Source organism: Artibeus jamaicensis, unplaced genomic scaffold (assembly GCF_021234435.1).
Source record: "Artibeus jamaicensis isolate MK-2021 breed Jamaican fruit bat unplaced genomic scaffold, CSHL_Jam_final contig_1832, whole genome shotgun sequence".
In the NCBI taxonomy this organism is placed as follows: domain Eukaryota; kingdom Metazoa; phylum Chordata; class Mammalia; order Chiroptera; family Phyllostomidae; genus Artibeus; species Artibeus jamaicensis.
The window spans coordinates 4,925,621-4,938,638 of record NW_026521362.1 but is presented as its reverse complement, the minus strand read 5'-3'; the positions used below and the strand labels follow the sequence as shown (position 1 = coordinate 4,938,638).

General features: G+C 43.7%; 1 protein-coding gene across 2 annotated transcripts in view; it reads right to left on the bottom strand.

Moving 5' to 3' along the window:
• CACNB4 (calcium voltage-gated channel auxiliary subunit beta 4) overlaps window positions 1–8,486 on the bottom strand; it is a 240,067-nt gene extending 231,581 nt beyond the window's left edge. Inside the window, exons 1-2 of one of the 2 annotated variants that reach the window (XM_037131328.2) lie at window positions 8,427–8,486; window positions 7,837–7,920 (exon numbers count right to left, since the gene is read on the bottom strand). In XM_037131328.2, the coding sequence (XP_036987223.1) occupies window positions 7,837–7,920; window positions 8,427–8,486 (144 nt within the window). Of the gene's footprint in view, window positions 1–7,836; window positions 7,921–8,145; window positions 8,305–8,426 lie in introns of those variants that run through there. The other variant, XM_037131329.2, reaches the window with a different exon arrangement.
• Window positions 8,487–13,018: the final 4,532 nt, after the last annotated feature.

Genomic DNA, 13,018 nt, shown 5'->3' with positions numbered 1-13,018 from the left:
AACATGGAGAGCTACAGAGAGAAGCGGGGAGTCATGCCCACTCCCCACACAGCTGGGATGGTTCCAAGTCATCAGTGAATCTGGGTGACTTGCAAGCCCGCTTGCCCTGGTTAGGGTTTGTGCTTTCTTCTGAGTCTAAACTGCAGAAATGAGACAGTGAACAGGCCCAACTCAGAGGAAGATGATGAGCCTGACAGTGCCATGGCCTCAGCCAGAAAAGATGGGCCAGACCTAGATTTGCTGGACCCACCTAACCCCGTTGAGTTAGTAAACTCGCCAGGACTGGGGAGACCAGTTTCCACAACTAACTACACCACGCGGTTTGACTGAACTACATTCTCTCAGCTCCACCTTTGCTCTGCCCCTCAATAAGGGGCAGTCTCTGGTCCTTGATGCCCAGTGACCACACCATCTGCACATGCGGCATTAAGGGGCGAGCACAGCAAAGCTGAGGGCATTCTCGGCTTATGTTTCCACACAGCACCCTACGACTTTCTAGAGAGATCAAGATTTGAATCAGAATTTATCTAAGTTTCGATAAATGGAAGGAGTTTTTTCTTCTACAAAAATAACATTTAGGGAACTCTGTGTGCCAAAAACAGGAACTTGGAGAAAAGCAAAAAATCACCGGTTAACTGGTTCGCTGCCCAATAATTAGATTTGTCAATCAGGAGCTTGATCAATTCAGTTCCATTTATTCAAAGCCAAGAGCAAGAATTCGCTCTGAGAGGCAGAGTTCCTTCTTGCTCTATCAGATCTCAATTTGGAGAGATGCATTACAGAGAAAATTCAGAGAGGAAACAGTATAAACTTTTCCTTAAAGTTAGTTGTGACTGGATTATACCATTTAGCAAGGAAGGTCTACTCACAAGTCAAATAAAAACTTTCAGTTTTGCTGAGGGAAAACGATTCTTTATTGTCTTCCCTGCAACTAAATTATAATAAATGCTTGTGCCGGTCTTGGCCTGTTTCCCTTAGATTTACTTCTCCCCTTTCCCTGCTGTGCTTTCTGTCTCCGGGGGGCCGAGGCTGGCGGGCTGTTTCCCAGGCTCCCATGTTGGCTGGCTTCCACGTACCTACACTCAGCCGATGGCAGGCATTCCGTGGGGCCGAGGGAGTGAGGGTGCGATTGCGGGTGGAAAAAAGCAAGAAGCCAGAGTGTTTCTCTCCCATTCTCTCCACCTCAAGTGGCTTCTTTGGCAGAGGCTGCATTTCCTCTGTGTGTGTCTCTCTGTGTTTTAATTGAGACATAATTGACCGATATCCTTACGTTACTTTCAGGTGTACAATATAATGACTTGGTATATGTATATATTGCAAAATGATCACAAGTCTAGTAAACATCCATCATCATCCATAGATACAATTTTTTTCTTGTGATAACTTTTAAGATCGACTCTATTTGCAAGTTGCAAATATTCAAAACAGTACAACGGTATTATTTATTAACTGTACCCTTGTACCTTCTGATCCATTTCACCCATTTCACCCATCCCTACCTCTGGTAACCAATAATCAGATCTCTGTATCTATGAGCTTGGGGGTGGTGGGGGGAGGCAAGGGGGGTGTTTGTTTTTTATTTTTAGATTCCACATAAAGATGAGGTCAGATGGTATTTGTCTTTCTTTGTCTGAATTATCTCATTTAGCCTAATGCCCTCAAGGTCCATCCATACTGTCATCACAAATAGCAAGATTTCCCTCTTCTTATTGGCTAATATTCCGTAACATATACGCCACAATTTCTTTATCCATTCACTCACCCATAGACACTTTGGTTGTTTTCTTATGTTGGCTATTGTAACTAATGCTGCAATGAACATGAGGGTGCATATATCTTTTCTTTCTAAAAAATATATTTTATTGATTATGCAATTACAGTTGTCCCAATTTTTCCCTCTTTGCCCCCCTGCATCCAGTCCCTCCCCCACTCCCTCAGGCAATCCCCTCACCATTGTTCATGTCCATGGGTCATGGGTAGGTCCTTTGTCTTCTCCATTTCCTATACTGTACTGTATAGTCTCATGACTGTTCTGTAACTACCTATTTGTACTTCTTAATTCCCTGGCATCTGTTTGAGTCAGTAGTATTTTTGTTTCCAGAAGTGTAATTGCTGGATCATATGGTAGTTCGATTTTTAATTTCTTGAGGCACCTCCACACTGTTTTTCATGCTGGCTGTACCAATGTACATTCCCACTAGCAGTGCACAAGGATTCCCTTTTCTCCAAGACCTCACCAGCACTTGTTACTTCTTGTCTTTTTGACAGGTATGAGGTAATATCCTGTGTGTCTCTCGTTCCTGCAGAATGGCACCCCAGTGATTCCAGCATCTACCAGGTGATTCTGGCCCCTGGGCTCCTATAACAGTTTCTTCTCCTTGTCCTTCTAGCCTAGAGGTGATAGTGGCTTCTCACTACTGCTGACATCTAAGTTTAGCTTCTCTGTGTCATCACCTAAGTCCCTCCGTTATAAAAACTCAAGAAGTTTTGCTTCTTCGTTAGACTCTAGGTAAAACAGTGGCTAGTAAATAAACACACCAGGTGGTTTAAATGAACCACGAATAACGCAACCAAAAATCCCATCCCATGTTAAATTGTGAAAACAAACCCCTGTCTCCAGATCCTCCGGATGTTGCTTTGCTCTTCACAATAACCATATAAATTCAGAATACCTCTAGGACCTATGAGGAATAAGCTCCATATGTCCTCTCCTGTGTCCACATGGATGTGCAATTGTATGTCTGCCTTGATTCTTCAGGGATGAAAATGTTCTGGTGGAAAAACTGTAGAATCTGAGACTGTCTCACTATCAATTGGCATGACTTTGGCAAGGCCTTTATGTCCTTTGGTTTTTGTTTTATTTATCTGAAAACAGGAAATTGAAGCACTTTCCCTCTGCAATCTCCTCCTGTTCTAAAATTCTGTGAGTCTAAATTTGTGGATAAATTTTGCATATATATGCCTCTATGCATATGATTATTCTTAGAGCTAGGCACAGAGTATATCCACCTTGTCTTGATGAATTTGCATTTCATTGGGGAAAATTTTGCATTTCTTCAGAAAAAGGTGTCTATAGTCAGTGTTCAAATTACAACCCAAAGAATTTTTTTTGCCAACTTGTTTGGTTATAGTATCAGCTTAGTAGATCTCTAAGTACACCGTGGGTTCACTGAATTATTGTAATGATCATTGGATTAGCATACCTTAAAAAAACAAGGTTCCTTGCTCAAAGACAGATGGTTCCAAGGATGTCTGCAGCAATACCTTCCATTCTACAGGCTCTTTCCTTAAGGTGACCTTTCTCTACTCCATCAAAATATAGAGTCTATTTACCCTCATTTTGAAACTAGGCTGGCCCTCTGGTCTGTTTTGACTTAGAGATTGGAACAGAAGTAGTGTCAGATAGCTTTTGATACTAGGTCTTAACCAAATCTGCAGCTTCAGCCTTCACTTCTGGTGATGCTCATTCTAGGAACCCAGGCACCTTGGAGCTTAAGCAAACACACAGGTAGAGAAAAACTGAGACCCCTGCCAAAAGCTCTAGATCAGCTCTCAGCCAGCAGCCAGCACCAGCTGCCCAAACACATGAGCAACTGATATTTTAGTCCCATCAGCCATGCCAGGCCCAAGTAAAATCACATAAAGCAGAACTATCTAGTAAGCATACAGAAACTTTTTTTAAGTGTTGCTTTAAGCTACTACCAAGGATGTCAACCCACAGGCTACATGTGGCCCAGGATGACTATGAATGTGGCCCAACACAAAATTGTAAATTTACTTAAAACATTATGAGATTTTTTGGTGTGTGATTGCGCATCACAATGTATTTAATGTGTGACCCAGAGACACCAAAAGGTTGCACACCCCTGCCAACTTTGCAAAGGTTTGTTAGGAAGTGATTTCTCACCATTAAACAAAAAGTTTAATGTGGAAGCCTAACTCCATGCCTAAAACACACCAAACTATCCCTCTATCTATCTGTTCCTTCATTCATTCCAGTGAATAGAGAGGTCATTGAGAATGCAAAACACAGAGTTTATTCTTGTATTATTTATTAATTATTGTATTATTTTCCATACAACCATGGTTACCCTGTATTTATTGAATATCTGCTATGCTAAATGATGAGGGTGTGAAGGAGACCAAACCAAACATGTCCCCACCCAAGTGGAACTTATTATCTAGATGGGGAGAACAACATTAACAGAGAAATCTAATTACCTGTTAAATTATAACAGTGGTGGTACCACTGAGAATGGGCATAATGCACTCTGAGATAAGGTGCATGATTAGGAAATTAACCTCATCAAAGAGATTAAGAGTGATGACTGAAGTTCCACCACAAGGAAGATTAAAAGTCAACTAGGCAGAGGGAAGAGCAAGAACCCAGAGAGAGGTCTCAGCATGTGCAAAAGGCCTGGGACAGGCAGGAGGGTGGTATGTCCAGAACTGAGAGCTCTGGATTCGAGAGGAGGCTGGTAGGGGCCAGGTTTCCTGAGACTCTGCAGTCCCCATCAGGGCAGACTTAACAAGGACAGGTCGACAAAGCAATCCCACTCCGATCAGACTTTCTCTTTAAACCCCAGTGGGGAGAACACTGGGAGTAACCCCAGTGAGAGTAACCTGGACTCCTCGACCATGCAAACTGTATGTGCAGTGAGTGACATCCACAGGCATTTCAATAGTCAGCACGCGTAGGCATTTTGGACACGCCCTCATTCCTTGCAATATTGCTGCCATACACTATGCTATACATAAACAGTTTCTTTCTATACATCTATGTCTCCATAACTAGACTATAAAATCCCTTTTTTAGGGATTTTTACCAGGGCTTTGCCCCATTCACCTTTTTCATTCCTCCTTCGTAGTATCTAGCAGACTGCTGGGCACATAGCAAATGTTTAATAAGCATTTCCTTAAAATATAAAATATGAATAAATAATCCATTCTTAAACAGCCTCTCAGAAGTAATCTCCTGGGAGAAAGTTTCACAGCCTCCCTTGGAAAGCCATTAAAATGACAGCAGCAGTCTTAGGAAAGTCTTACTCATTTCTTTCTAACTGTAGCCAGTTCTTGAGTTTCATCCTCATTGAGGACGGAGAACAATCCGTATCATTTCCAAAGAACGCCTTGGTTTGAAGATCATTACTGGGTCACCTGTACCTCTCTCTCCTTTCACTGGCAAAATACTAAATCTTCTCACCTTTCCTCAAAGAAACCACTTAGTTGTTTTCTGGATTCCTTCCAAAACCTCCATCTCTCCTAAATTGTGGAGGCCAGCAATCTAGTAAATCAGGAAACAAGGTCAAGAACGCCCGAGGGACTTTCAGCACAGTTCTCAGAGGCAGGCTCTCTTTCCCCCTCTGCTTGTTTTCAGGCCAGCTCACACTTGTGCACAGATAGGCATGTGCACATACATATATCTGTGCGTGTACACACTAAACACTGACATTTTCACCAACTCAAAGAATAGACATTGTTTTATTGAGTTTGCTGACTGTCTTCTGCTCTTTACCACCAGCCCAGTCTTACGAAGCTGATTCGACAAATAATTTTTCTTTTCTTTTGGTGAAAGTTTCCTTCCCATGTATTTGTAAATAATATGCCAGAGAAATTAGCAGCACTATTTTTATTGGTATTGTCACTATCTTCTTCATGTGCAAAAGCATCGCAAAGACTGGGAAATATTACCAAGAAATTCCAGTATTCCAATGCATCAAGAATTCAAAAATAGTAAATTGCTGATCATGTAACAAATAATGAAACTCTAATAACATAAAGAGCTGTTGTGCTTTAAAATTTTTTTGACATTTGGGTAAAAACTGTTCAATTTTATTTCAAAAATACACTGTTAAATATCATTTGCAATCATTTTTAAATCTTCTCAAAAAATGAAAATCCTCAGTTATTTTTCTTGTAGCCATTATAGAAATCTGTGTTATGCCATTGAGATGAGATCATGTGTAAAAGATTTACTGAACTGTAAGTGCTTTAAAAAGTATGTATTTTTTGCAGAAAAAATATGGGAAGATTGTGTATGTGATATAATTACAACCAATTCTTCAACTTAAATGGGACCATTTTATCAAACTAACAAATCCCAGTACCAGAAAGACTGATGAAATGTTTGTTCTAAAACTCTGCATTGGTTTAAATTACTCCCCAGATTATTTATTGTACCATGGAATACTTTTTATATTTTTATGGCAACACATACCAGCATACAGAACTTATATCTGTCTTATCTCACTTAATCATTTATTGGAGCAAATTGAGGACAGAATAAAATTAGAAAGAACATTGATTATTTTGTTTGTTCTTAGTAAAATAAAGCATTAGTGTAGTGATAGTGCAGATGAATTCAAAAGCATTTAGTTAGATGCTGCTGTGTAATTGGTATTTCTAAGAATTTTTCAACAGTAAAACACTACCAAAAATAGGTATCTACCAAATAAACAAGAATAAGATTTCAGTCACATAACTAAAAAAAAATTTTTTAAAGATGAAGAATGTCTTTGCCATATCAAACATGTAAGAAATCTAAGCACAGCAAAGAGAATGGAATGTAATTTTAGAATTAACTCAGAATCCAAAATATACTTATTTTAATAATGCACATCTTAGTGCTCAATGAATTAAAGAAAAGTAGTAACAATTTTTGTTAATGCAGAAAATTAATATCTACATAATATCTAATTATGCTTTATGGGTTTGAGTCCAATTTTGAGTCTAATGCCCACTCGTCGTGGATAACCTGTTCAAATTGATGAGATAATCTCTACAGAAACACAGCAAAGCTGTCATCATAGGTTAAAAACAGATTTCACAATGCTGGATGCTCTGAGTGACCTAGACCTAGAGGGAAAAAGACTTGCCAAGGTCACTCCAGCAGTCCACAGTGGAGTCTGGGATAATAGCATCTTGGTGCAATGACCAACGTCCTTCCCAGGTCACCCCTAACACACACACACCTTGACAGTTTCTGTTCCAAAAAGAGATCAAGGTGACTTACTTTTTAAATTTTTTGGCATGGTCTTCCTAGCACCCATCAGCTTTGTAGGGGTGGTTTTATTTACAACACATGGACAGAAGGAAAATTAAAGCCTGGGTCAGGATAAAAGGCACCTAAGTATTCCGCATAGCCTGCGATCTTCAGCACACACAACGCGCACAGGAACCATGCAGAAGAAAAACAACCACTGAGAAACAAACACTCAGTGCATTACCACCCAGACCCCGGGAACTGAGAGCCGACCTTCGCTTGTTTCGACCTAAACAGATCTGGCACTCTTTCCCTAATTTAGAGAACCAAGGAAGTGGTCCCGAACGGAGACCAAACTTTCTGCTCCAAGTGTCCTCCTTTTGACTAGAGCTCGGAGATCTCCTCCCAAAACCTAGAGACAAAGAAGAGTATTCAAAATAGGAGAGAGCCCTAACTCTCAGCCGAATCAAACCAGGTGCCGGGCCTCACGAGCTTTGGTTATCCAAAGTCCAGTTACACTGCTTAAAGACGTTCCCCCACACACTGAAAACGCAACCAGAAACATTCCAGTCTTAAACCCAGTGTCCCCGCGCTACACCAGGCCCCGCTGACTTGCGTCCACACGCACAAACTAACTTCTCAGGGTGGATCTGAGGCGCCGGGACCGAAGACTCCATGAGCCGGCGGCAGAGCAAAAAGCTCGCAGCCGCAGCCGGAGCACCTGCCGGGGTCGGAAAGAGGCGCACACGGAGACGCGACCCACGGAGACGCGACCCGCGGATCCCGCACGCGGGGGCTGCGCCCGGCCTCCCGCCCATTTGCTCCTCAGCGTCCGTCCCGCACCTGCCTCCTACCTGTCTGAGGATGAAGCTGGTGGAAGTGGTGCTGCCATCGGATCTTTTCAACCTGCTCCTCCGGGTAGTGGTGCCTCGGGCCACCTGGACTCGATACACGGGGGCCAGAGGGAATCGGGTGAGGACCGCGGCGTGGACCCGGGCGGCCACCCCCGGCTACAGTCCGCTCCCGGACCAGCCTCCGGGGGTCCCCAGAGCCCGCACCCGAGTCTCCTGGGGGCCCCCAGATCCAGCCCCCACCCCCACCCGCCCACTCCAATCCTCGACAGCTGAAAAGATGCCGGAGAGGAGCAGCCCGAGAGCACCCACCACATCCATTAACAAAGACTCTCGGGGCGCGGGGTCCGAGTCCCTGGCATCTGCTGGGGAAGGCTGCGGGCTCCGGAGGAGCGGGAGCGCAGAGACCGGACGAGGTGAGGAGGTGGAAAAAGAGGAGGAGGAGAAAGAGGAGGAGCGGGAGGAGAAAGGGACGCGGAGGAGGGTGGGGGAGAGAGGCCGCGGACTCCCAGGACTGGGGGCCGGAGCGCCGGGCACGAGGGCGGGGCGCTCCGGGGCTGCCGAGGAGGCGGGTGTCGGAGGAGGGGCGGTACCTGCGAGGTGGGCGAGTGCGGCCCGTCCGCGGTCCCGTTCTTGGCGTAGGAGGAGGACATGGTTCACAGGTGCATGGCCCGCCCGAGCGCAGTGGGCGCAGGGCCCCGGCCGGAGGGCTCAGGGGCGGGGGAGGGGAGGGCGGCAGGACTTCCCCACCCCGCCTGGGACGCGCCTGCTCGCAGCTCGCTGCCTGCACTTCGGAGAGCGCGGCACCTTAAAGGGCCCGAGGCGCCCCCAGCGGCGTTGGGGCAGCGGCCCCGCAGGCGGAGTCCCGCGGAGGGGCTTCTCGGGATCTCGCCCACCCGAGCCGATGGGGAGAAGCGCGCTCTCACCTAGCAAGCGCCTTGCATCAGAGCTTTCCAGAGGATGAAGGGAGGGGGGAAATCTGCGGTGGGGGTGGAAGGATTAAAATAGTCTGCACAGTTTAAAATGAGACAAAGGTGGCACGGTTCATGAATCAGGACTTGGGCAGGCATGCTGGTGCAGCGTGGCAGAGAGTGGGAAGAGCCGACCAGCGTGCGTGTGTGTGTGTGTGTGTGTGTGTGTGTTTGCTGCACTGGAATTTTAACAGGGCAAGAGCAGAACCTTCCTTCCGCGACTTCACTCATGAGCCAGCTGTGGTAAAGCAAGGGATTTTGTGGTTTGTTTGGTTTTTTTTTTGTCCGTGATTTTGCCAACTCTGGCCTCAGAACCGCTAGCCATAGACATCCAGGCAGCCCCGGAGTCCGTGCCAGCCTGAGTCTCACGGGAGATGCAGCCCCGCAGGAGAGCAGCTTGTCCTAAGGAGTTTTGAAGGTCACATTAAACCTGCTAAAAAAGCAAGAGTTGGCCACGTGCCTCCCATTTCTCCGTGGATAGCTGGTTTCAAGGAAGGAAACTCATCTATGAAACCTTTGCCGTTTTTCCAATTCTGGGTTTCCTTCTGCAAATACATGCAAGAGATTAATTTGAAATCAAATTAAGCAAATTGTGGAGTGGTGGAATTTAAAATAATAAGGGAAGAAAAACACATGCAGGTTAAAAAATAAAAAGAATCGTTTAACTATAGCTACTGCATGAGAAAACCATCTTTAAAATATGCATAATCTTAAAACGCTAACCTTAAGTCTCTAAATCCGTCCATGTCACATTGCATTCCAGGATTTTTTTTCAATGGAAATTGCCCTGTTTGTTAAAAAAAATTGGTTGGCATTATCGAAGTCCTGACTATACCTTACCATTCACCACTTACTTCCATTCCTACCCCCTTCCCTTAACCCAGACATTCATTTCTTTCTAAGAGGCCGATAACTAGTCTCTTCGCCTCCGGGCACAATTGTGCCTGCACACACACAAGACACACACACTTCATTCCTACAGGCAAAGCCATTTTCCCAAAACTTCTTTGTCCAAGTCACTCTTCTCTAAAAAGCACTTCATTGCTCTTCACAGCCCACAAGGTAGGGACCAAACTCCATGGTCCCAACAACCAAGCCCTCCTCTTGTCTGCTTTTCTGGTCAGCACTTCATTTCTCCAACTTGACCTCTAGTCTGTACAGACCTTTTGGCAAGCAGGCAGGTCTGCACATGATTGCTTCAGGGCACCAAATACCATCGGGGTGCAGCACCTCTGCTCTGGAATACACCCTCTCCCAGTACACACACACACACACACACACACACACACACATACCATGCACACACACATACCATGCACACACACAGTTGGATCCTACTCTTCCTCCAAACCTGGCTGAGCTCATTCTTCCCACAACACCAACCCCTCCAGTCCTGAATAATTTCTTGTGTCCCTGAAAAATAGAAGCATTTATTTTCTGGGAATTTAATATAGGCTGTCTTGGTTTGTTCTCTTTTTGCAAAAAAATCTCCTATTTTCTAAAATAGATTTTTAGCTTTTCATCTTCTATTCTTCTACCTCACACACAGTAGATATATCATGAAGTTTATGGGTAATGGTGTATCTGCCAATACAAAACTCCTTGCTTTGGTTATGGTCAGCTAAATCCATTTTTAGTTCTAAGCCATTTTCATAGGCCAGTATCTGTATTTGTTAATCAATATGTATAGAATGAATTGTTATGTGGGCACTGGAAGTTGCATTTTCTGGGTTTCCACTGCCCACAGTCTCACTGACTTGGAGTTATCCAAAAAGAATCCATAGCAGCATGACAGTGAGGCACTCTCTGCACCCACCCCATGGCAAAACTGGTGAAAATTATTTTTTAAATTATTTAAATCTCTGGAAGCGGTCCAAAGGATACTCAGCAAATGAAGAAACATTTATTCAAGACCATCACTAAATGTCAATAAGATAAGTGAGAGTCTGTGGTATTTGAAACAAATACCTCCCTCCCTGCTTCCGAAGTCAGCTCAGAGAGAAGGAAATGCCACACCACACTGGTGCAGCCTAGAATGCAGGCCTCCCTCTCCCCTCAGCTCCCATCGGGAGGGTCATCTTCCTGGGAGGTAAAGGACATCAGCATTTGTCATCCTGCCCTAGATCCCTGTTGCCGAGGCTAAGTTCCCATCAAATGCAGCAGAGAGGTGGGGGTTCCCTTCTTTAGCCCTGCCCCACCCACTCACGGGATGGAGGCACTAGTGTGGACACAGTCCCTGTGAAAATACTGGGGTCCTGACTGCTCATGGAGAGGTCCTTGAGACTGCGGCCCCTCTCTACCCAGCACTCAGCGAGAGCTCTCACTGCATCCAGCACCAGAACACCGAGAATGAAGTTTGATCCATACAAAAGTTAACTCAAAATAGACCAAAGACCTAAGTGAACAAGTTAACAATGTAAAACTATTAGAAGAAAACATCGGCAATGGACTCTTAGATATGACACCAAAAGAATTAGCAACAAAAGAAAAACAAATTGGACTTTATCAAAATTATAAACTTTTGTACTTCAAAGGGCACTGTCAAGGAAGTGAAAACACAACCCACAGATATGTGTACACATATATATATATACACACACATATATATAAAAGAAATCTTACAACTCAGTAATAATAAAAAGACAACCCAATTTTAAGGTTAGACAAAGAGCCCTGGCCAGTGTGCCTCAGTGGATTGAGTGCTGGCCACGCCCAAGTTGGGGCGTGCCAGAATGTGATGTTTCTCTCTCTCATTCTCCTTCACTTCCTCTATCTAAAAGTAAATAAACAGAACCTTTACCCTGGCTGGTGTAGCTCAGTGGATTGAGCTTGGGCCTGTGAACCAAAGGATCGTGGTTTGATCCCCAGTCAGGGCCTATGCCTGGGTTGCAGGCCAGTTCCCAGCAGGGGACGCACAAGAGGCAACCATACATTGATATTTCTCTCCTTCCCTTCCCCTCGAAAGATAAATAAATAAAATATTTTTTTAAAAACCTTTAAAATTTTTAACATAAAGTTAGACAAAGAGTTTGAATAGATATATCTCCAAAAAAAAGATACACAAATGGTCAATAAATCTATGAAAAAGATGCTTGACGTCACCAGTCATCAGAGGAATGCAAATCAAAACCACGGTGAGACAGCTATAATTAAAAAGTCAGAGAATAACGAGTGTTGATCAGGATGTGGAGAAATTGGGACCACAATACACTGCTGATGTGAAATGATACAGCCAATGTGAGAAAGATTTTGGGAGTTCCTCAGGTTAAACACAGAGGTACCATATGACCCAGCAATGCCATTCCGGGGTATGTAACCAAGATAAAGGAAGGCATATGTCCACGTAATAGCTTGTACAAGAATGCTTGTAGCAATGTCGTTCAAAGTAGGCAAAAGTGGAAACAACCTCAATGTCCCCCAACTGAAGAACGGGTGAATAAAGTGTGATACATCTACACAACGCAACACCCACTGCATTAAATGTGAGTGAGGTACTGATACAGTACATGCTACAACATGGATGAGCCTTGAGAATATTATGCCAAGTAAAAGAAATGAACCACAGAAGGTCACCTGTTGCATGGTTTCGTTTACATTAAGTGTCCTGAATAGGGAAATCTATAAAGACTAACAACAGATGAGTGGTTGCTTGGGGCTGGGAGGCTGAGGTAGTCAGGTGACAGCTGACGGGGCTGCTTTTGGAGGTGAAGGAAATGTTTTAAAATTGATGGTAGTGATTGTTGCATGTTCCTGTGAACACAGTTAAAACCACTGAATTCTACACTTTAAATATTATAGATGAATTTGCATGGTATGTGAATTATCTCAGTAAAGCTGTTATTTTAAAAAAATCTTCAGACCTCATAAAATTTAACTCAAAATGGATTATAGATCCTAGTGTGAAATACAAAACTACAAAACTTCCAGGAGCAAATCTTCAAGACTTTGGGTTTGGTAATAGAGTTTTAGATAAACAGCACCATAAACAGCATGATCCAAGAAAGTAAAAATTGATGTATTGGACTTCATTAAAATTAAAAATTTGTGTTCTGTTAAAGACACTGTTCAATGACTGAAAAGACAGGTTATAGACTGAGAGAAAACTTTGGTAAGATACAATATTTTCATACAAATGAAACAAATCTCATAAAGAACTCATAAACAAAATATATAAATAACTCAGCCCTGGCTGGAGTGACTCAGTGGACTGAGCA